Source organism: Miniopterus natalensis, chromosome 9 (genome assembly GCF_054644295.1).
Source record: "Miniopterus natalensis isolate mMinNat1 chromosome 9, mMinNat1.hap1, whole genome shotgun sequence".
NCBI classification, from domain to species: Eukaryota; Metazoa; Chordata; class Mammalia; order Chiroptera; family Miniopteridae; genus Miniopterus; species Miniopterus natalensis.
Genome location: NC_142089.1, coordinates 48,773,126 through 48,798,616, shown reverse-complemented (window position 1 = coordinate 48,798,616; position 25,491 = coordinate 48,773,126). Strand labels below are relative to the sequence as shown.

At 34.2% G+C, this 25,491-nt stretch overlaps 1 protein-coding gene across 1 annotated transcript in view; it reads left to right on the top strand.

Moving 5' to 3' along the window:
* Window positions 1–25,491, top strand: part of ADGRL4 (adhesion G protein-coupled receptor L4) — a 90,628-nt gene that overhangs the window by 44,548 nt on the left and 20,589 nt on the right. The window contains exons 4-13 of the mRNA XM_087820718.1: window positions 5,578–5,727; window positions 6,170–6,243; window positions 7,059–7,238; window positions 7,348–7,531; window positions 9,496–9,612; window positions 12,815–13,017; window positions 17,709–17,882; window positions 19,087–19,290; window positions 21,358–21,578; window positions 21,703–21,769. Of these exons, the coding sequence (XP_087676844.1) occupies window positions 5,578–5,727; window positions 6,170–6,243; window positions 7,059–7,238; window positions 7,348–7,531; window positions 9,496–9,612; window positions 12,815–13,017; window positions 17,709–17,882; window positions 19,087–19,290; window positions 21,358–21,578; window positions 21,703–21,769 (1,574 nt within the window). The remainder of the gene's footprint in view (window positions 1–5,577; window positions 5,728–6,169; window positions 6,244–7,058; window positions 7,239–7,347; window positions 7,532–9,495; window positions 9,613–12,814; window positions 13,018–17,708; window positions 17,883–19,086; window positions 19,291–21,357; window positions 21,579–21,702; window positions 21,770–25,491) is intronic.

Here is a 25,491-nt window from a genome sequence, read left to right as displayed (position 1 = left end):
AGAATATGTTTTTTAAATGTCCTATTGTAATTTGGTTATGCATTTGATTTATTAGATCCTATAGAGTTTGGGTTATAGTCTCAGAAGAAAAGATTGTTTAGAAACTTCAAAAGATGAGCTATGTTCAGAGGCAAAATCTTTGAAGTGAAAGCTTTTCCCTTTGAAAATAAATTATAAATCATCTTACTCATGGTTTCTAAAAAAAATGTCCAGTGTACCAAGAACTAGTATAATTAATTATGATTAATAGTTATCTACAAGATTAATAGATGAACTGGGGCACTAAGTTAAATTACATAGCCAGGGGTAGATGTGGGCCTAGAACCCAGGACTTTCTATGCAGCATGGACAAGCATAATGTGCTGCTTCTACTTTACATAGTTAAAGAGAGAAATCCAAGTTAATCTAGATCACACGAAGGCCTTTGGATAGGTCTCCAGTGAGATTCCCATCAGTAAGCTAAGTTGAAGTCTGTCAGTGTTATTATTAACAACATGATGAGCTAAGAGCTAATGTTCAAAGAAAATTTAGCAGTGAAATGTCTTTATCAAAGAAATTATCACGTCTCATGTACTTGTGGTTCATAACATTTACTCTGCTGTGTAAACAGGGAAGATCTTATTCCCCTCCTTTTATGCCCAAGGGAAGCACAGGGCTACTCTCCATTCGTTCAGGATAAAGGGGGAATTAGATCACAATCTTGCATCTAGAAAAAGCCATTGTTATTTCCACAGGACACTGAAGTGGGTGGGCCACTAAAATCTCACGCACTGATGTGAATCATGCAAATGCAGTGACCCCAGCTTCACAGGGGCATAAAAGATTTAAAATATGAGAAACTAATGCTGTTTTGTTGACTGATGATTTCATCTTCAGTGTTCACAGTAAAGTGTTTTCATTGGAATGTAGATATACAATTATTAAGGAAATAAAATAAACATGAAGTCCTGCCCGGAAAACTTACAGGTCCTCACTCTTTTTCCTTCTCAAGCCTATATTCTTGTTGCTAGTCTTCTTAGAATGGTATTTTATATGAGTATTGTAACTTTGGTAGTTAAGTTCTAATTATGTAGCTCCTTAAGCTTTCCTAGAAATGTTCCAGTAAGTGAAAAAAATCTAACTTGTGACATCTTAATCACTGGCATGTAATACAGTTTTAACTACTCTTCACTCCTTCTGGTCTCTAGAAGACACCTTGCATTTTCATCTGGCCATGTTTACTTTTACAATGACTCCCTTCCCAAAGGGCTGTACTTCTCTGTGTTCCTTACAAGCATAGAATTCCTATACCAGAAAAAAAAAAGCTGAATCACAGACACAGAGAAAACATGCACACAGAGATTATTTAATGCCAACGTTTTATGGGGGTGTAGTCCATTGTAATTTAGAACTTCCTCCCAATGTTCATTTACTGTTGAGATACTGTGGAATGGCCCTAATTTCCTGCTGATTCCTTCTTTAGCTATTTTTAAGTCATCAGTAAACACAACTACTATATGAAAGCCCAGTACCAGATTCTGAGGCCTTCAGTTTCTACTTGTTTTGTTTGATGGATTTATTCAGCGAAAATTCATTCTCTTGAAAATGGCTATTTCTCAGCAATTTTGTTGTCCTTAAGGATTAAGCTTTTTTTGAGAAGCAGAGCAGCTACTTCTCTTTTTTTTCCAGTCTTGTAGTAATTTTTGTTGTGCACTATGATAATCCTCAGGGAATGTGAACAGAGAACCGTAATTCTATTCCTTTTGTATGTTAGCATATCACCTTGTAGTGTATTGCCTCTAATCTGAAAGTTTAGCTGATAGTTAAATTTGGCATGTCTGATAATTATAGTCATTAAGAACCTCTATAAATAGATAATGAAAAACTCCAATTCAGGGCAAGAAATGACCCAAGCAAAATTATTTACCATTGTCTATATTTAAATACTACTTAGCACAAATAAGGTAATTTTGTTGCAGAAAGCTTTAAGACTTAGCATCATGCAGAATCTTCTTCACCTTGGAATCACAGTAAAACAAAACTATTTGCCCAGCCTCCCAGAGACCTAGTTTCAAGAATCGCATTTCACAAATGGGGAAACTGTGGCATCCAATAGTGAAGTGACTCTTCCAAGGCCAGATGAGTAGAACCCAAGAATCCCTTCATGTTTACCATTGTGCTTAAGAGCTATGTCTACTCCTTGTAATTTTTTATGTCCTATTTCCTTGGGTACTCTTATAGTGCCAGATTTTTTCTTTTGAATAATATTAACATCCAATTTTGTCTCTGCAAATTACTTCTAATAATTGAACATTTTATCTTGCTTTGAAGTCTGTGAGTTAAACAACTTTTGAAAATTCAGCTATTGATGGAAATTATGAGAATCAAAACAATCATGTGATCATGTTTTTGGAAGAAAGTTATGATAATATTCTTCTGGGTTGGCTTATTGTGGACATAAAAAAAGTATAACCTTATTACTGAAAAAGTAACAAATGAATTTTTTGATGTGCAAAACAAGCAAATAATTTTTATGATGTCTCCATGTAGAGAAATCAAGTTAGCATTGTTAAGCCCAGAGTTAGGTTGGTAGTGGAAAAAGTGGATCAATTCTTAAATATGGTATGTCAATTCTAGTCCAACTGAAATAATTATGTAGTAGCAATTTTGCTTTCATTAAGTAGAGGAGGGGGTTCTTTTACTCTTTATTATAGCTTTGGAAAGCTCCAAGACAGCAACCTAATGAGACACTCTTTATCAATCAGTTTCCTCCAAACCTACATATTCACAGGGCTCCTGCTATTAAGAAAAAACATAATATAAATAGTATCACTGGACCTGATTTCTAATTGCAACATCAGATCCCACTGCATCTTAGACACTACTCCGAACACTTTCATATACATTTCCTCATTTATTATGAAAAAGAACTCTTTGGAGTTAAAAGGTATTTTTATAGTATTACCCAAGGTCCCAAAACTAATGAATAATAATAGAGTTAAGGAGAATCCATAGGTGTTTTATTAGATCCAAGCCAATTAAGCCCTGCAAGAAATTTCAGGACAAGTTAGTGGGATCTTCCGGCAAAGTGGCAGTCACATTCATTTCGGGTAACCGCTTCATCCCATCTGGGCATGGGATATCCTTTCAATATTTTATGATTCTCTCTATACTACTAGGTAGCAAAGGGGCACAGAATGACAAGCTGAGGCTGGTGAAAGCTCTTTGCTACCCTGGCACACAGCCAGATGTGGTGGTCACACACTCCGTTGCCAGGTTAGACTCAATAAACTCTGCTACCGAGGCCCTGAGTGAAAAGAACACCCAACTTGGCAAACCTCACATCCACGTTTTATAAAAAAGTAACGGGAAAAAATATAAACAAGAAAAGTATAAACAGTTTGGAAAACATTACTTAGATGGGATGATTGAGGTTTGAAAAACATCACTTTGGTCAGATATTTAATATTCTTTTATAACACTTGGAGTCAGAATATAAAAATTTGCATCATCCTAATCTTGACTAGTAGCCTCCCAGGATACTACCTCATAACCTTTGCAGGTTGCCACCCTGTGAATTGGTGAATTCAGAAGTCGAAACACCCCGCTTGGTGAAAGGCTGCCATCCTGGGAGTCCAGCCAGCCGGCGAGCGGTGGCGAGGGGCTTGTCGGGCGGAGCCCAGCCGGGCGCCGCGGGGGGAGGCTGCCGGGAGCTGGAGCGCGGGGCTCTGAGCCCCCCCCCGGGTGCGCCTGCGTCCAAAGCCCAGGCGGGAAGGCGGGATGGAGCTGGCAGGAGCCCAGATTTGTATGCTGCTCAGAGATTGCTGTGGGGTGACGTTCCCAAGAATGTTGCACCTTTCAATAATTTTGAAATTGAGAGAATCAACACCATGCTTTCTGTTAAGCCGTAGAAGGCATCTGAAAATGTGAAACATGGGTTTTCAAAAACATAGCTGCCTTATCCATGAAAGCAATTGCTCTGTTCATGATATATAATGGATGTGTTCACACTTTCTTTGGGGTATTTTCCCCATTTAGTTACAGCTAATGCTACTTCTTCAGCACTGTTCCAAAACTACTAGTCTTTTGCTTTCTCATATTTTTTTCTCACTTCATTGACTTCATGAAAAATAATAACCCTAGTCTGCACTCCTACCTGGGTTCTTTTCTTCAGCTCAACCTGGAATGTTTTTCCTGATGGTTCTACGTATTCCAAGAGTCTACCTGCTATTACTCATCCCCTACTTTATTTTGTCTTTTTTCCCTTTATTTTTGGTGGGGGAGAGTGGCAATTTCTGAACACATACAATGAAATATGAGGAAGAGGGTGAGCATGCTAGAGCAGCAGTCCTGTGAAAAGTAACACTCAGATTTCTGGGCAGTACAGATTATGAATGTATAGACTTGGCAGAAGAACAAGGGATTTTCTACCTTTTTTCGGGCCTGTTAATTGTCTTCTTAAATCTAGTACTATCCTTTTTCTGGCTAATAGAAATTTCTTCAAGAATCTGGCAAGACGTTTATTGTCAGTTGCAGTTTTGTGTGGTATGAGTTTTAATGTTTTTCTGTACTTTTATTGAATTTTTAAAGTGAAAAATTAGTATCCGTTACATTTAAGATAACTAACCAGATGACATTTTAATTGAATTTTGATTACTTTCCTTTTTTATGACAGACAGTATTGTGCCACTCTATTAGTTCTAAAAAAAAATAAAATTGTATACTTAAGAGTACAGACTTATTCTTTAACCTAACATAGAGTAGCTCAAACATGTCAGCTAGGCTGGGACAAAAAACGTTTGCTTTAGTTTAAGAAAATGATCTGGACTTCAGTTCCTTGGAATCATTCTCTATTTGAACCCTGCTTTTTAGCAGAGTATTTATACTGTATTTATTCATTTAAGACATATTTCGCTGTGGTATGTAAAATTTATATTAAGAATAAATTATGTGAGCTTCAAACCTATCATTTTTATTGTGGCTTTGATATATGGCTACTGAAAAAGCTAAGACTTAATTCTGTACAGTTTGTTACTTTTTTTATGCTGGGTCTGCATTAAGAATCATAATATAACCTGAACAAAAATGAAAATTGTGGTATGATTTTAAGGGAGTTAAATCACACATCTGCTACATCTTAATTTTTAGGTTAACCTGCATGCAAAAATGGAGCTTTGGAAAGAAAGTGGGCTATTCTTTTTTTATCCTTCAGATTTATCTAAACTCAGTTATTATAATTAAGTTTAATAGTAGAAAATAGAGCATTTTAAAAGTTGGGTTTTCATTAAATTAGGACTAAATGTTACATATTCAGTGACAAAAATTAATGACGCTGTTGATGAGTCATGCTATTCAGAAAACAGTTCAAGTGTTTGGCCCATGAATAACATTTTCAATACACTGTCAAAATGGATTGGCCAAATCAGGGTTAAACAAATATATGAAGCTAAGTTAGCTCCGTCATTTTTCCTAATGATGGGATTTTCCTTGCATGCTTATAAAATTTGGTATGAAATCACTAACTGTATGTAATAATATCAGCAGTGCAGCATATATATGAGTACTAAATTAAAAAGTTAATTTTTCAAATATTTCCAGATATAGATGAGTGCAGTGAATCAGTTGCCTGTGGTGACCATGCAGTATGTGAAAACGTGGATGGTGGGTATAACTGCTCCTGCGAGGAAGGTTATCAGACATCCTCAGGAAAAACACAGTTCACACCAAATGATGGCACTTACTGCAAAGGTAAATTATGAAAAAATTATGCAAAATATGTGCTACATAGTTGTGAAGTGTCAAAGAGCTACACCTATCAAGAAATATGCCAGTATTCTCTAATTGCTTATAAAATGAAATTAGAGAAGAAAAAATATTATTTTCCTAATAGAAGACATAGACCACATGTTTGATGTGGTTAACATACATCATATTCCTTAGGGTAACTACAATCTTCCATTTTCCATAAAATAGGGCATATTTTGAATAAAAATGAATGTTTTATTATGAATAAAAATTAAAAAATAATGAATAACAAAAATAGTTGAATTTTAATGAATAATAATTAAAAATGAAATGCATGTGTTAAGGTGTTTTTAATGATTAAATAATTGAGTAAAAGCATTGGAATCAATATAAACATCTCAGGAAAAAAATTTTTAAAACTTACTGTATGATCTATTTTCTACAGAAAGTGTGAATGCAGACTGCTATTTAGATTATTCCTGTATTGCTGTAAATCCTGGTAACAAAATTTTAACAAAAGTAAGTAGACTAGTTGAATTAAAAATTTATTTTATTTTGATATTTTGATTTTAGTTAAAATGTTTTCAATGTCACATTTTAAAAAGTGTAACAAGCAGTTGATTTTCATGAAGAGTTGAAACTATTTATGTAGAGAGATCTAAGAATTTTATTTGAGTCTCAGATAGGATTAATTTGAAGCTCCCCAACGTTTTGAGGAAGACTTTCACATATTTAACTCATGCTTCTTTTACTATTCAATATACTGAAAAATGCTTTTCAATATGGAAAGGAAGTTGGTGAATAAAGTAGCCAGACCATTGATCTCAGGCCCATTCTCACATTCTAAGGATCACAGATGAATGAATCTAGATTTTGTTCTCTATAGTAAATGTTTGAAAAAGTCAATAAAAAGTAGGACATCTATAAAATTATCATGCGATTGAAAGTGTGAATCTCAACATAACTAATTAACAATCAGCTAAAGCAATTTCCATTTTATCACATTGTAAAGAATTTTCTGTGGTTGATTAAAATCTAATTCAAATTAAGTTACGCTTATAACTTTTAAAAGCTGATTTTTAGAAATTACCAATTCAAACATGCTGTTCCTTTTCTGAAGTAATTTCTTTGCTTTTAAAGTTATTTGCTAAGATTCTGTAAATAATTTCGGGTTTCAGTGCTGTATGTTATGGTTTGGGTTTAGTCTGCTAACTTACTAATGTATAGGACAAAAAAACCAAACTTGGAATAAATTTAACACACAACCTTTATTCTTGAAAAGATACAGTAGAACTCTAAACTAGTTTCATTTTCCTGGACTTATTTTTGTTCAGATTAGACACAAAAACCAACCTGTGTCTTTACTACAAGAAGTCTATAGGAATTCTGTGAAAAATCTTTCACTGATGGATATAACTTCATATATAGAAATATTAGCAGAAACAGCGCCATCACTGGGTTACATGAATAGCACTAACTCAGACAAGGACACCCTTTCTGATTCAACTCTTGCTGTAAGTATGTTGAACTTTAACTCAATATTATTGAGCTTCAGATTTTCCCTTATATTTGTGATTAATGAAAGATTGCAACATTTTTAAAAGATACACTTTTTGTCAACAGGAATTTGTGAAAACTGTGAATAATTTTGTTCGAAAGGATACGTTTACAGTCTGGGACAAGTTACCTGCGGTTCATAGAAGAACTCATCTTACAAAACTGATGCATGCTGCCGAACAAGCTACCATAAGGATTTCTCAGAACTTCCAAAAGACCACTCAGTTTGATACTAATTCAAGTGATGTAGGTAAGAATCCAAGGTCAATTTCAAAGCAATAGTATTTTCCAAATAAGCCATTCTCAAAAGGGAAGGAGAGTATTTAAAATACTGTTGATTAAATAGCCAGTTGTTTTATCAATGTAGGAATAAATGGTGATGCATATTACAAGATTGATATGAATAAAGGGTGAGTAAAAATAGATGAATATATGAGCATTGCCTCATTCCTACGATATCCACCTTTTCCTGTTCCTGAACCATTTAGCATTTTTTTTCTTTATTTATCTTTATTGTTGAAAATATTACAGATGTCCCCTTTTTTCCCCATTGACCCTTTACACCTTGCACCCACTCCCTACCCCAGGTCTTCACCACACTATTGTCTGTGTCCATGGGTTATGCATATACGCATATAAATTCTTTGGTTAATCTCTCCCCACCCACCCACATACCCCCACCTTCCCTCTGACATTCGTCAGTCTGTTCCATGCTTCTATGTCACTGAATCTATTTTGTTCATCAGTTTATTATGGTCTTTAGATTCCACATATAAGTGCAATCATGTGATGTTTGTCTTTCTCTGCCTGGCTTATTTCACTCAGCATAATATTCTCCAGGTCCATCCACACTGTCCCAAAGGGTACGAGATTCTTCTTCTTTACAGCTGCGTAGTATTCCACGGTGTAAATGTCCCACAGCTATTTTATCTACTCATCTACTGATGGGCACCTGGGCTGTTTCCAGATCTTAGCTATTGTAAACTGTGCTGCTATGAACATAGGGGTGCATATGATTAGTGTTTCAGGATTCTTAGGATATATTCCTAGAAGTGGGATCAATGGGTCAAAAGGCAGTATCATTTTTAATTTTTGAGGAACCTCCATACTGTTTCCATAGTGGCTGCACCAGTCTGCATTCCCACCAGCAGTGTACTAGGGGTCCCCTTTCCCCACACCCTTGCCAGCATGTGTAATTTGTTGATTTGTGGATGGCAGCCATTCTGATAGGTGTGAAGTGATACCTCGTTGTGTTTTTAATTTGCATCTCTCTGATGATTAGCAACGCTGAGCATTTTTTCATATGTCTCTTCGCCATTGGTATGTCCTCTTTGGAGAAGTGTCTATTCAGGTCCCTCTCCCAGGCTACATTACTCCCTTGCTATTCTTAGTTAGTCTTCTCATGACTTGTGAGGATCTACCTTGACCAATGATAGTAACAGACAGATTCTCTGGATGTAGTATATTTATATTTCTTTTTAGGAATTCTTTGTCTTTTGATAACATAAAGCAATCAACATAGTAGGCTACAATCTTTCCTGCTTCATGCAATCTTATACTTAAAATATTAGGAAACTTGGATCAGACTCGAAGATGCCAATAAAGTTGTTCAGAGGATACAAAGTACATTTTCTGAAATAATCATTGCATACATCTCTACTATATTTTCTGGGTGTCATCCTGCTATGCAACAGTAGATATGCAACAAAAATCGTTGCCTCATCAGGGTTCACCACTTACTCAAAATTAAAGTAGCAAGCATCATCACTAATATATAGGAATATATACATCTAAGACATCCCTGCGTGAAAAAGGTGAAAATACACCAGGTAAGGAAATTATCCTACAGGAATTTAATCAAATCCCTTTCCATATAATATAGTATAATACCATCTTCTAAGACATTATTGTTCTTACTCTTTGCTTTGGTAATTATGATATATAGCCTCCTTGTGTTCATACATGTTTTATCTTTCATTTTATTTAATAAAAATATATATAAACCATGAATGCTATAGTACAATAAAAAAAATTAAACTTGAATCAGATTTTATGATATAAATTATAATGTCCAAACATGTTTAGAATAGGTTCATTCTACCAGCTATAAATAAGAAGTTGAAATACAATAATGACAGATGAAATTGTCTCTAACTAAATAAATATTCATTAAACTAATTTCAGGGAATTTATGATTTTCATGTTTTTTTCCAGCTCTCAAAGCTTTCTTTTTTGATTCACACGACATGAAACATATTCATCCCCATATGAATGTGGACGGAGATTATATAAAGATATTTCCAAAGAGAAGAGCTGCAGATGATTCAGATGGTAGGGCTATGACAATCTTATACACAATTTCAATGATTTGCAATAAATATTTATTATGCATTTGATTGTATTATGTGTACATACAATATGTGTGGTGTCCTATAGAAAATTATTTGAGGTTTATATCGAGAATTTCCATATTTGTACTTGAGATTTTCATTTGGATATAAACACTGGGGGAGAATTTTAGCTGACAATATTTACATCCTTCTTGTCTTACCTCCAACCTCTGTAACTGTCTGATATTGTTGAGATTCTAATGAAAATATACAGAAAATATGTGGTTTTACTATTTGGTTTGAAGCAGTCAATAGATGCTGTGATTTTCACAGAGTTTTTTAATATTTCTTCTTCAGTAATACTTCATGTTCTTCATTGTGAGACTCAATTTGTGATTGTGTAAGGAAAGCAAATAATGTTCAAAAAACCAGAAAGTTTTATTGTTTAGGCTTGGACTTTTTTCCCACTTAATGTTTCTTAGTCTTCAGCTAAACTAAAGGCAGGATTTCTTAAGAAGTAGACTCACAGGATGCTAGACTAACAGGTAACTTAATGATTATCTAACCAAATTTTCTCATTTTATAGATAATGGAACTAAGGCACAAAGAACTTAACAGATTTGTCTCTAGGCATGTCAGCAGGTAGTACAAAACCAGCACTAGAAGGGAAGGAGTTGACAAAGAGTTCAGCCTTGGTCAGCTTTTCCTGGTCCCCTAACCACAAGCAATCTAGCAGCCACTATTTAGTTTTGGTTTTTTATTGTTCAAAATATTTTAGATGTCTCTTTTTCTCCCCATTGACCCATTCCAGCCCACCCCTATTTTAATTTAACCATTTATCTGCTCTTACTTCAATGCACTTAGGAAAAAACCTCTGCTGATAGTAGAATAATTGTGGTTGTGATTCCCATATAGTTGAAAATATATTACCTCATGAAAACATGAATTATAATATTTTCTCAAGAATGCATGGGTAGTCATAAATACAAATGAAAAATATATACAATAACACACATATAGTCTCTTCTATAGTCATCATTTCATAAGAAGATATGTCTTTGTGATGAAAAAACATGCTATGCTTTCAATCTCAGAAGAATGTCTTTTTTAAAAAATTTCAAAACACTAATGTGGGCTTTTTTTCTAATCCATTGATAGTATACTCTCCATTTTTTCATGTTATTTTTTATTCAAGAGTGAGAAACAGATGGCCATAAAAAAAGCAAAAATAACTAAGCCTTCCTGCCATTAAACCCATGACTCTTACCCTATTACATCATCTTCTAATTAACCAAGAACACATAATATTTAGGAGCAAATCCAAAGAATGTGTTAAGCTGTCATATTTTCAAAGATTTGAGTAGCATGTAGAAGTTAAAAATAAAAACATTAAAAAGACTTATCATAGTGACAGGTGATGAAATTTCATGGAATTAGTATCTCGAAGAGATCCCGTCTGAGTGTATGGTAGTTTTGTTGCATTTAATGATCACGTATGTAAACTCTGACAGTTGAAAAGGACTGTAATAATATCAGCTCTCCAGAAAACAGTGGGAGAAAATTTATTTTCCCCAACGTTGAAACTTAAAAATGAGGGCAAGCCTAACAAACGGGTCAAACCCACTCAATGATGTCCACAAGTGATTATTCATTCATTGACAAAAATCCATTAAGAAAAACATGTATTAGCTAAAAGCAGCATGGTATCATTAGTGGGAAAATAAGGAGGCACAGGTGCATTTTTAAAATTTTTATAGACTGAATTTTAGTCCCTATCATTAGTGAATGAACCCCTAGTTTACTGAAAGAAGGTACAGATCTCATACGAGTTGAAATCTAGATCATGCCTAAAATTAGTGAGAAATCATGGGAATTAAGAGGGTTTCAAAATGATGAGAATGGAAAAATCCTGAAACAATATTCAGAAAGAAAGCTAAAAAATGGATTTGGGAACATTGTCTATACCATGAATCTCCTTTTACACAAAGTCAAAAATTGATGTTAAACATTTTCCCTTAGAAAGAGTAGGAGTGATTAATAGATCATAAAAATCCATCTTACCTTTTTGGTGCCTCATTGGATTTTGGACCATCTCCTACTACAACCTCTGAGAAGTCGCTGTTGCATGAACTGGTTCATCAACTGGACTAGGTCAAGTTGACCTAAAAGGTTTTCAGGTCCCACATTCAGCTCCAGTCTGTCCATAGAAAAAGCTGGCTAGTTGTCATCTCTTCAAGTTATAATAATTTCACTAGCTCAATCATGTTTAACTAACATTATTTCTTTTTTTGATACAATTTTTCTAGGCTGGCAGTTCAAGAAAATACTCTATGTAGTATATCTGAATTTTAGCAAGGCTTTTAGCAATGTCTCTTATGGTACTTTTTTAAGTTAAGATAAAAAATATGAATAGTGATATACTTTGGCAACTTCTAGCTCACATGACCATATCCAAAAAGAATTATGTATTAGTGTGATATTGTGATGTGGAGAGTTCCAGTTTTGTATCACATCCTTTGTTTTTATGATACTATCAACATTTTTATTTATAATTTTGATTAATTTATGCTTTTCAAATTATGTGCCAGTTTCACAAATTTAAGGGAGCAAATGATTATGATAGAGTTCTCCTAAGTTGTCCAAGTATCTAACACAAACGTATAATGTCTCTAGCTAATAAGTGAAATAATAAATTTCCTATCCTAAGACTGCATAGCTATATGTCATCAATATTAAATAGAAAACATTTAGTGAGCATGAGGTTGAACTCAGTGGGATCTTACAACTCATTCAATTCTAAACTTTCTTAATACTATGTATTTGATAATTTTCTTTTCTAACTCATATATTTGCACAGCAAAGTAATAACATAAATATTTATCTTTAGAGGGACTATACTTTACACCATGGTTCTTAGTCAGGACTGGGATGCAAATTTACCTAGGACCATTTTTTTCTTAACTATAGTTTGTGCAAAGATGTTACAGTCCATGATCAGTTTCAGAGACAGACGTGAGAGAATTTGTCTCAGTATGGTTTGGTGATTCAGCCATGAACTTGTTATGACTTACATTTCAGTATCTGGGAATTTGTATGACTCCCTTAGAATAAAAATGTTGCCTGTTCAATTATGTCTATTTTAACAGCTTAAAAACATTTTTGTTTTATAACTATTTCACCAAATATATTAATTTGATTTATAGGCAATGTCACAGTTTCATTTTTATATTATAAGAGTATTGGTCCCTTGTTCTCATCATCTGACAACTTCTTATTGGAACCGGAAAGTTATGATAATTCTGAAGAGGAAAGAGTCATCTCTTCAATAATTTCAGTCTCAATTAGCTCAAACCCACCCACATTGTATGAACTTGAAGAAATAACATTTACATTAAGTCACATAAAGGTAAGTTGTTTTTCTGCTGACTATTGGTTATGATTGTGAAACATTGAGAGAAGTGGACATCTTTGTTGTGTCATTTTAATTATATGTGAGTTCTTGAGTTTAAAAATACAGACTCAAAATTAAAAGTGTAAAGTGGTTACAACTAATTTTCTAAAAATATTTTATACTTTCAGTGTCCTTTAAACTGTCTTATAAATACCAAAGAATTTGACATATTTGATTCTCCAAAATTAAACTATATTTTAGTTTTGTTTTTAAGTACATACATGATTCATTTTGGAAATCTCTGTACCTTTAAGGAATGTGTTATAAAAATGTATCAGCGTCAAAGAGATAAATGTTACTTGTGTAATGAAGGCAGTGTTTAGTTAGTAATTATCATTTAAAATAATAGTTGCACAGATTTGGTGCTGATTAGAACAAAATCACAGCAACGTTTATAATATTTCATAAAGAAATTAGCTGAGACCATTTTACTCTCTTATTGTTATTCTAAATCTTTTTTCAAACTCATATGTAATTGAAACAATACAATAAAAATAAAACACCACATGATTAGAAATAACCGAGAACTTAGGTTTTTTTTTATATACCTAAAAATGCATGGGGAAACTCAAAGTCATAGATTATTTGCTGCCTTTTTACAGTTTATGTTTTCTTGGGCTTTCAGTAGAATTTCAGCCCTGGTACATGATTAAATTACCACTAATGCTCTATTTGGAGAGCCTTGAAGTTGGCCAATTACATTGACATGTTTATGGGAGAGAGAAGGAACTAAAAGAATATATATGCTTGCCCACAATACAAATGTGTCACTATAAATAAAGACACCTAATGTAGAGAGAAACTAAGTGCAGGAAAGTGCAAGAAAATAGCTCAATCCTAAACATAGGTAGGCATTATGTTGAGAAAAATAGAAGATATGAAATGTAAGAATGGAAACTAAACTTAGATATTTTCAGATGTTAAAGGCAAATGACCCTTTTGAACTAGAAAGCAAACACTGTTCTTTTACATAGTCTGATGGTTTTTCTATGGTTTTGTTGGTGGGATGTTTTGGTAGGTGAAAAGATGCCAAGGACAACCTACTTCAATATCTTTGACACAACAACAAAACAAATCACACATTTAAACAAAAATTCTTCATTATCATTCATGGAAAAATTTAATTGTCCTAATTTGCCACTCTGGTCAAATCTTTTTCCCATTCAAAGTAAGGACCATTATGAAATTTCATCACTTTGCCAACACACCTACCTAATCCATGGTTCTCTCTCTCTGATAATAAAACTTGGATCCTTTTTTTCTGAGAAAATAGAAGTTATCTCATACAGAACACCTTCAGTTTCCTGATTCCCTGATAATTTATTCACAACCTTACAGATTAGTATATATTTCCCCATTACCTCAGAGGAGTATTAGTAATAGTTGACATAGTATTGTTCATAATAATAATAATAATAATAATAATAATAATAGCAACCAGTATTTTAATAATGTTTATATGGGACCAGTCCTTGTAAGTTATTTACTTTTTAAATAGCTCATTTAATTCTCACAAAAGCCCTATAGATATGCACTATTATCTCCATTTTTATGGATAAGGAGACTGAGACTCTGAGAGATTAAATAACTTGCCCATGGTCACTGAACAACCACCTGGTAGAGAAAGGTTTTGTTCCTACAAAGTCCTCCTCACAGTCCATGCTGTCAGTGGCTGCAGTGCTCTCCTGCCCCCTGCTGTCCTCGGAAACCCTCCCCTACCTGCCTCTCAAGAAATTATGCTTCATCCGTTATTTATTCTTCCCTGGATATCCCCACATTGGTGTCTACAGTAATAAATAGGCTCAATTTTCTCGCTTCCTACAAAAAAGGGACCACACTCTCATTGACTCTGTATCTCCTTCACCCGAACTCAGTAACACCTCTTATTTTAAGCTTCTAAAATACGTATTATCACTTGACTTCCATCTATGGAAAATTTGGATTTAGTTTTCCTACACACATCTTCCCCTGTGATACGCACACTCCCACAACTATCCATACTCCCATGCCTACATAAAATTTTAAGTTAAATCAATTTTTAAAGTGCATATTATTATAATTTAATTTATATTTTTCACAACCAAATCATGAGGCTAAACCATTTTCCCAGTGTTAGTACATTCCTCTAATTTAGTGGGTCAAATTTTTATTTATCCATTACTAAGTCACACCCAAACTTTCTGACAGTAATATATACTTCCTCGCAAAACATTCAAACACATAAGATTACTTGTCAGCTAATTTGATGTCCTAAAGTCACCCTTCATAGGCCTCTGTAAACTTGACCCTTTCTGGATGGTTTGCTCTTTGGCCTGGACTTGCCTTTCACCATCATCTTGGACATGCGTCTTACCTGTCTCCTGTGTCAGATTCAATGTTTCCTTGAGCCAATGTTTCCTTTTCTTAGTTTATTTCCACATTTAGGGAATATTCTTCTATGGTTCTTGAGAGAAGGTACGTGGAAGATCAACTTTTTGAGGTATATTTTCCTTACACTCCAATAAATTCCATGATATAGAGTTATAAATTGTAAATAATTTTTCTTAAGATTTTTCTAGACCTTGCTCAGTTGTCTTCTGGCTTTTAAGGTTAACCTGGAGAAGTCGAATGCAATTCATAATCTACAGTCTTTTTTGTGAGATCAGTCTTTTTTTCTCTCTATAAATTTTTGACATCTTATTTTTATTCTGAGTTCTGAGAGTTCTGATCTAAGATGAACCTGGGTGTGAGTCCTTCTTCATGAACTGCATTAGGCATATGTGAGTCTGTTTAGTCAGTTCTAGGAAATTTTCTAACATTACATCTTAGGTAATTTCTTCTAGTGCCTCCATTCTCTTCCCCTGTTACTCTAATTATTTGATTCTTAGCTTTCCCAGCCAAGCCTCTAACATGTTTGTTTTTCAGAAAATTTTATTTTACATTTTTATTTTTTTCTGCTAACATTTTTCATTTCAACTTTATACTTAATTATCACTGAAAAGTTTATTATTTTTACCTTGCTTTCATTTAATTGGTGCAATCTCTCTCAGATATTATTCCTTTTTTAAAAAATATATTTTTTTGTTGATTTCAGAGAGGGGAAGGGAGCGGGAGAGATAGAAACATCCATGATGAGAGTCATTGACCGGCTGCCTCCTGCGCGCCCCCGACTGGGGATCGAGCCCGCAACCCGGGCATGTGCCCTGACCGGGGATCAAACCCTGACCTCCTGGATCCTAGGTTGACGCCCAACCACTTAGAGACGCCAGCCGAGCATATTTTTTTTTAATAACTTTTTCTGCCCCCGTATGGTGCTGCTCCTGCTTCCCCTTGCTCGGCTTGTTGCCTTTGTTCCGCCCTCGGGTTCGAGCTGTCGGGGGCGGCCCATGACTGGCCATTGGCGCCTAACGCCGAGGCCTCTGCGGGGTGGCCGCCTGCGGGGGGCTGAGGCCGCGGCGCGCTGCAGGGTCAGGAGGCTCTCTACACGCTCCTGGATGTCGCTACCTGAGAGTGACCTGTCTTGAGCCTATGAGTTTCACAGAAGGAGCCCTTCTAGTCTCCTGCCTGTGGACAGATGCTTTTCTGCAAGGATTACGGGACGACGAGAACGTGAGGAGCGAAGGTGGGAGCCCAGTGTGTAGACAAACTCCCACTCAACCCGTTTTTTAAAGGACACTCTCACGCTCAGCTGACTCCGGTTTCCTAATTCTAGAGTCCCTCTGTTTTTTCTGGCTTATCTGGTGTCCAACAAGCCTGGAGTTGATCCTTTTCTGTATGTTTGGGGGTAAATGGATGTAGAGTCAGGTTTCTTCACATAGCTTAACCTTTTTGAAAAAACTTTTTGTCATGTTTCCAGTTTTAGCTCAATCACTGTCTTCCCCAACCTGTTGCTCTCAAATTGCCCATCTTCATGGTGCTCCAACTGTTGACCCAACTGTTGGATTTAGCTTATACTTCGTTAAAGCAATAGTGTGATTTTATTAAAAATCATCTGGGTTTCTATCACACAGAGGGCAGATGCTTTATCTTTTTAACTGATAATTTCTGGTTTCTCTCAAGAAGCCCATCACATATTCAATACTCAACTAATATTTTCCTTAATAAATTGTTGTCTGAAGTTTTGGGTTTGATTCTGTGTTATTTCACTTACTGATGGTTAGTCTTTAATATATCTTTTGACATCTTATGAAACTCCATCCTGCTTTCTATTTCCTTTCCTTGGTTTATTTTTCTTGTTTAATCTTTTCTCATCTTCTCATGAGAATGTAATGTCAACAATGCAAACACTTTCTGTTTTATTCAGTGTTGTGTTTTCAGTACCCGGATCAACAGTTACTACCTAGTATATACTCAATAAACACTTACTGAATAAATATCACATAATTATGAGTGCGATGCATTGTTTTAAATGACACAAACAGATCTCATTTGATAATAAACAATTTTCACAAAATTATGTGACACAGGGTTGATAGAATATAGCATTGTTGCAGTGTTAACTTCAATTCTTCCATATAAAAGCAGCATTCGTTAGTATTGATTTTATGCTTTACTTTTTAGGCATGGTTTTAATTATTAATAGGCAAATGGAATTTTAACTATTACAAAGTGATACTATATGTGTAACTTTTTCTCTTTTTTCCATCAGTAAAATGTCTCTTTTTCAGACCATAGATAAGCATAGGAGTCAATGTGCATTTTGGAACTACTTCCCTGATGCCACGAATGGGAGCTGGTCTTCAGAGGGCTGTGAGCTAACGCACTCGAATGAGACCCACACCTCTTGCAGCTGTAATCACCTGACACATTTTGCCATTTTGATGTCTTCTGGTACTTCTATTGTGAGGCAATTTTCTATTTCATGTTTATACATCACCATGTGTTCTTTTTGTGTCATTTAAGAGAATAATTAATTTATATGTGTTCTTTGGGTATAAAGAGCATATTTCATTAATTGATGAAACTCCAACATTATCTTTTTTTAGTCTTTGTTTTTCTTACCTACCTTCTATGACAAATCTAGACAATGTTTTAGGCTCTTTTTAGTCTAGGACTTATCTAGTCTGTAGAAATGTAGTAGATTGTGTGTTAAATGTCTATCCATTGATTCTTTGTTTTTCATAGTGCTTTTGAAGACCACTTATACATTTTAATATATACTGGACTTTAAGTGCTTGGGACTTTGTATAAAAAGTTTAATTTTACTAATAAAAATTTAGTTTAAAATATTTGATACCTGGTCAATAAGTATTACATATTCATATCTAATACCATGTTTTAACAATGTAGAACCCCATAAGATTTTTAATCATGAAAAATCTCTCTAAGGTGAATAGCTTTAGAATATGTATCTTACATCAGTAATATCTTGCTTTTACATTATATAATATCTTATATTTCTATATGACAATTTTAATTAGATTACAGGTAGATTTTCACATATACATATATAAATAAATCTGCCTAACCATAATGTCAGTCATCAAGGTGATTTTTTCCCCTGAATGTTGAGTAAGCAAAAAAGCCTCTATTCTGTATATAAAATATAAATATTCATCTGGTTAGAATAAAACCAACCTTTCTCATTTCAAAATCTCTCAACTATACAATTTTAATATTCTATAGGTTCAGCATTTCTAATACCTTTGTTAATGTGTTTTAGATGAACCGGTGCATAGAAATAAGATTTGGTCTTACCACTGATAAATCTGTTTTAATTAACCATTTTCACATTACAATAATGAATTACCATTCTAATAGCATGAAACTGATGATGATAACAGTATTAAACCATATACTAATATATATACTATGCCTAGAAAAAAATCACTAATTACAGAACTGTTGAAGTGCTACATGATTTATATCACATTTTTCTGAATATGGAGCATTTTTGAAAGTCATCTAAATGCACGTTTGTATTTTTACATTTCATGGACATTTTGATTAATGTTTCACCCAAACCGAAAGTTCATTATATGTTCTAGTTCTTTTGACAAGTTACTGAGTTATTCTCTTAACAGCTTTATTATTATTTTCCCTTAGGGTATTAAAGATTATAATATTCTTACAAGGATCACTCAACTAGGAATAATTATTTCACTGATTTGCCTGGCCATGTGCATTTTTACCTTCTGGTTTTTCAGTGAAATTCAAAGCACCAGGACAACAATTCACAAAAATCTCTGCTGTAACCTATTCCTGGCTGAACTTGTTTTTCTTATTGGAATCAATACAAATTCTAATAAGGTATGTAGATCTCCCTTACTCTCTATTTTTATTTTCTAAATTTATACTTTCCTAGGTATATATGTCATAGAAAAATGGATTATAATTAACACTTTAATGGGGCAAACACACTGTGTACTTTGTTCTTAAATCTTTCCTAAGTTTAATACTGCTAACATATCTAAGCAACCTGCTTATCAATTCCATTAACCAAAATGTCCCTTATGATGATGAACTATTGGGACAAATAAAAACTTGGCAAACAAAGAAATAACCTTTTTTGTTTTGAATTGATTTTACATGGACATTAAACAAAAGCAAGGGGAGAGAGAGAAATGGAAATAAAGTTTCGATTAACACAGGGACTGAACATAAAAGCAGCTAGAGTTCATAGGTTGAAATATGATAAATCGGCTCTACCTAGTAACTACACTTTATTAACTACCCATTTTTCACCACTGTTGACCAAGGACCTTACCAAATAGTTCTCCATAATGTGTTTAGTCTGGATCCTTCTTGAAGCAGACACTGAAATGGAATTAAACATATAATACTGTTATTAGATGAAATGACTGTGGAAAATGAGAAGAGAGAGACTCAGAGAGCCATCAGACCAAAATGTGGGTGAAGGGGAGATGAAGGAAAAGACAAATGGGTGCGGTTCTAAAGAAAGTTCAGCATGGTTGTCAAGGAGTCCTTTGAGAAGACCTTGAGGCAAAGTCACATGACAGAGGAATCCTCTGTTTCTCAGAGAATAGGAACATCTTAGAAAGCCGCTGTGCTGGGTCACTGGCTGGCAGCAGCCTGGGGGAAACTAAGCACTGCAATGGCTTTCCTAGTGCAACAGCTGCAATCCTAGGCCAACCGCTCTCCCTGCGGCCTGAGACTAGAGAAGTGCATTGTCTTGATCACAGAACATTAAATTGCCTCCAGATCTCCATTCTTATTAGAAATCTTTCAAGTACTAAAACTAACCATAAGTTATCAAGGTTTTCTTCAGAAGTAGATGCCACAAAGCATCTATTTTAAATAGGATACATTACACATATCTGAGTGTGTGTTTTTTGTTTGTTTTGCAGAGGTGTTCAGAACATCTCTCAATTTTATGTATTTCCCACTATCCTCAATGCCTGTTTCTTCCTTCAGTTTCATCCCACCATCATTCTCACCACAAAACTATTTCTTAGAAAGTGTTTATTTTTAATTGTATTTCACCTAGCAGATTCTTCCTATTTTCAAGCCATATTTCAAATCTCATGTTCTCATCAAAGTGGCTCCCAAATTTTAATCACCAGTGATCTTTCTGTTCCCAACCTTATATAGTACTCTGCAATATATTTTATTATGTAATCTCATTATGCTTGAATTATACTGTTTTAATAAATGCAATAGGTATGTATGTATAATGTTGTCTCTCCAGTAATAGATTGTAATCCTATTAATACAAAAGTGTGTAACTACTTCTTTTTCTGTTATTTCTTATAAACCTAACTCTAATGATAAGTGTAAAGTAAATATTAATAAATAATATTTAACTGAAATCCTCTCAAATTTACCTGGTAGTCTTATAACTTACAGTGATTCTTCAGTGGATCCTTTGTAAAATATATCATCATTTGTCTGTTTTATAAATTCAGTCTTCGACACTTAATCAAGATATTATGGTTTGTTTAGCATAGTATTAGCAATAATTTTTATTCTTTGAACATGAATAAAATAGAGTGAAGGCATCTCCAAAACAGAAATCAATTTAAATCATAATATGTTCACTAAAACATCATGGTTTACATGTAAATCCATAATTTATCATTTTCCAAATAATGTAAATGTATAAAATGTATAACTCTCTGAACAAGGACAGTAACTTAGTTCTAGCACAGGATTGGTGAATATTTTACATCAATGAAGCACAGTTCTTTCAAGTCAGCTGGAAGTGGTATATCTTAAAAAACTGACACCTGCCAGGAATATTTTAACGTGAGCAGGCATTATATAAAGTGGCATGATTTACAGAGAAAGTAGAGATTTTATGTTATGCTGATGTTAAAGCAAACATTTCTTATGTGCTTTTCTTTCTTTGATTTCTAGCTCTTCTGTTCAATCATTGCCGGTCTGCTGCATTACTTCTTTTTAGCTGCCTTTGCATGGATGTGCATTGAAGGCATCCACCTCTATCTCATTGTTGTAGAAGTCATCTACAACAAGGGATTTCTGCACAAGAATTTTTATATCTTTGGCTATCTCAGCCCAGCGGTGGTAGTTGGATTTTCAGCGTCACTAGGATATAGATATTACGGCACCACCAAAGTGTAAGTTAAGATGATCTTAAAAATATTTGAAATGCAATTCTGAATATGCTTTGTATATTACTGAAAATTTTGTTAAGTACATACAAGCACATTTATAGATTTTTATCTATTATTTACTTTTCAGATGTTGGCTTAGCACAGAAAACAACTTTATTTGGAGTTTTATAGGACCTGCATGTCTAATCATTCTTGTACGTATATTTAAAATTGTTGCTAGAATTCAAAAAAAGTGATAAAGGTGCTTAAAATTCTTAGCCATTAGACATTATTCTGAGAATAAATGATTTTGAGCACTTGACAGTATATCATTTATTAATATTTAAATATATCATATCACTATTTAGAAATATATACATCTTAATATCAAAGCTATTACAATTCATTTACACCTCCTGGGGGATGACATATTTCTGCATAACCTGTAGATAAAACTCTTTCCCTTATCAGTAGTATCTTGGCATACCTCAATACCTAGAGTGTTCCAACCAGCTGACCATCTGGCATTTTGTATGTTTTTGTTATTTAATATTTTATCGATAATCAGTGATCTTTGAAGATTAGCCTGCCATCTTTGTAGTTTTATTATCCTCTGTACCCTGTTATCATGAAGGTGATTTTACTCTAAATTGGGACATCTGAGACAAGAACCCACTATTTCTCATGAGCAGACAAGTCACACATAAGAGTCTTATTTCAGCTAGGAAGACGGCCTTTTAAGTCTTACTGGAAGTGGTTTCAAACCTACAAATGTGGCAGGTGTTATATGTTCCCTTCTAAATAAAGACATTTTTCTATGTCTCAGGAGCATTTTAAGGGCAGTAAGTTTGCAAAGACACTCTGAATATAATAGTCTGTCAATGAATCTGGGAGGTCAAACAAGGCTCTATAATGGGATGAATTGTTAGTGGAGGAGTTGTGACAATATTTTGGACAACACTGTCCCATGTATTTTGACCATAAGCTACCTATCTTTTTTTAATTTTTTTTTTTTCTCACACTCTTCCTACATGTTTTTTATGGTTGCAAGAAAGCTGCTAAATGGAGAAAAACTTGAACTACAAAGCAGAGAATTTTTGTCAAGGTTTATTTTTTAATGATGTTGGTGAAATGAAATGCATTCAGAGAATATATTTTTTTTGTCACATAAAATTATTTATAATTTTCACAATGAATCTAGTAACATAAAAAGGAACCATTGACCAGATTTAGCTAAGATAATTTCAGAGTTAATTATAGATCAAAATTTTAATCTACATGAGAATACAGACTGAATATTGTCCCATTCACATATTTTCATATGTTGTTCTGATATGAGTGTTTTGCATGAAGACACTTTGTACATATTCTAATTTTACTGAATCACTCTTTACAGAATGAATTATCTCTGATGTTGTTTCATACACATGAAAGTTCTGTGGATCAGTGATTCTTATAGTTTAGATGAAAGTAGAAGCATAGAAATTATACTGAAAACAGGAAAAATAGAAGTTTATTTATCTAAAGCAAAAAAGAGAAAATGATTCCTGAAATTATGGTGTGTTTGAGTTTTTTTACTTTTGCTTATATAAAGGGAAAAATAACTTTAGACTGTCTTATATTGAGATCCATAGAGTTTAGATGGGCTTACCTAATAATGACTCTTGCAAACTTCCCTAGATGCCTAAATGAGCAACATCACACTGTCCTAGTGTGGAGTTAATGAACCAACTTATCTTTCATACAGTTTCAGTATATAATTATTCCTTTTAACCAGAGGGTCAAGCTACTTAAGAAATGTATGAGGCATCTCAGTTTTACTCTAAAATTGTTTATCATTTTTAGTATGCTTAAAAACTGAAGAAATTCCTTAAATAATTACTGAATTGAAGTGAATTCATTCACTAGTATTCCCAGCTTTCTGTGCTAATGCTGGCTTTTTTTCATTCTCATTTTTCTTCTCTTCTTCATATTGTTATTATTATTATTACTAGTACTGCTGCTGTAGAACACAAAGTTAAATGAAATTTTTCTCATTGTCTTAAAATAGTATCTAGTTCAAAGATTGAATAAAAGAAATATTGAGTGCCAAATATTTGAAAAAGAGCCACCAACAGGTTGGGCCTAACGCTTCCCATATGGGTCTTACAAAGAGACAGTAGGACCAACCTCAAGCCCTGTAAGAGGACTGGAGAGAGGGGCCCAGGGCTAGTGGCTAAGAGTTAGAAGTCCTTGGCCTTTGGGACAGTACAATATTCTCTATGAAAAACTTTTCCCTGCCTTTGAGAAAAAAGTTAGGTGCTCCTCCTTCTCTTAAAGGCAAGTTGAGGCGGAGCACTCAAAAGGTAGAAAATGGAATCAGAAATAGTAAAACTATCATCCTGATCTCACATTGAATGCTAGTGTGACTGTGGACTTTTCATGATGAATACATTTTTTATGTGAGCTTGATATATGCCCCTTGACATTGGGCCAACTGTGAGTATAAAGACTAGATCTGCTTTTGTTTGGAGTTTCTTGCAAACTGCATGCTTACTGGAGTTTTCCTTGACAGCAGGGAAGGAGAATATTATTCTATAGCCTGCATAGGAATAAAATGATAGGGGAACACACAAAGCTATCAGCTATCCTATAAGCACAGAAAAGTTAGAGAAGTAGAGAGAAGTGGTACGGCTACCCGAAAGGTCCCCAGGTCCAGTGAAGTTATGCACAACTAAAAGAATGCAGTGACTAGAGGTGAGGTTAAACGTTGCCATGGCTGCCCTTCTCTGAGGAATAGGAGCCAGAATGTAAAGGAAACACTGTAAACATCAAGACAATTACATACACTAGCTAAGTGGCAGTCAGCACATAAGCCGAGATTACCACAGGAAACCAAACTAAGCCCAAGTGATGCCAAGAGGTTATGAAAGCCTTCTAGCCCCTCAAAAGCAGAGGACTTCAGCTTTGTCAATGGAGAGACAGTATTCTAGCACCAACCGTGCTGCCCACATGCTTATCTACACAGATCTACTGAATTGAAAATCATCATTTAGGATTGGGGATATTGTAGTAGGTAAGGATGTCAAGCCCTGACATTAAGTTTAATTGGGTGGTGTGGATATGATGGAAAACGAATATATAGAGATATATAGATATAGATAGATATAGGTATAGAGATATAGAGATATAGAGATATATATTCCCATATCCACTATAGTGTTAATGAGAAGAAAACAAAACAAATGACAAAGAATAATATATAATAAAATATGAGTTATGCTGATGAGATGTGGGGGAGATCAAGGTGGGATATGTTCATCATTCAACAAAGCTTCATTGAGAGGGAGGAACTTGTTTGTGGGTGGGGCAAGAAGCAGATTCTGCTTTACATGTAGTGGATTCTAGGTGTGGACTTAAGTGTCTAGCGAGCTGCCTGTAAACTTGCCAGATTTCCTTTTAAAGGAAAACAAAGGGCACAAACAAAATAGTGGCTGTGGTAAATAAGGCAGTACCAAAAATAACAAAACTCTTACCATCTGTGTTATTAAAACTATTCAAGAATCATCTTTTCATAGATTCAAGACTCCCTAGTCAAGATATCATTCTTTATCAAATTTTTACTTTCATCACCATTTCTTCTCTACTTTCATAGTCAAATCACTACAATCCTTTACTAAGGATATAGTAACAATAATAGAATTTTTAAAAATTTATGGTTTATTGAGCGATTGCTTTTGGAACACAGCTAATACTTTAATCCTCACATTATTATCCGATTTTATAATTAACAAAAAGTCGGTTTTGATTCAAAATGTTAATTTATTGGCCCAGGGTTCTAAGTGTACAGATAATATTGATGTTAGAACTTAAAACTCTCTGTCTTAATCGAAAGCCCAGCTTTTCATTTACCTCGCTTCTTTTGTAATTGCCTTCTAACGTATCTTTCTGCTGCCAT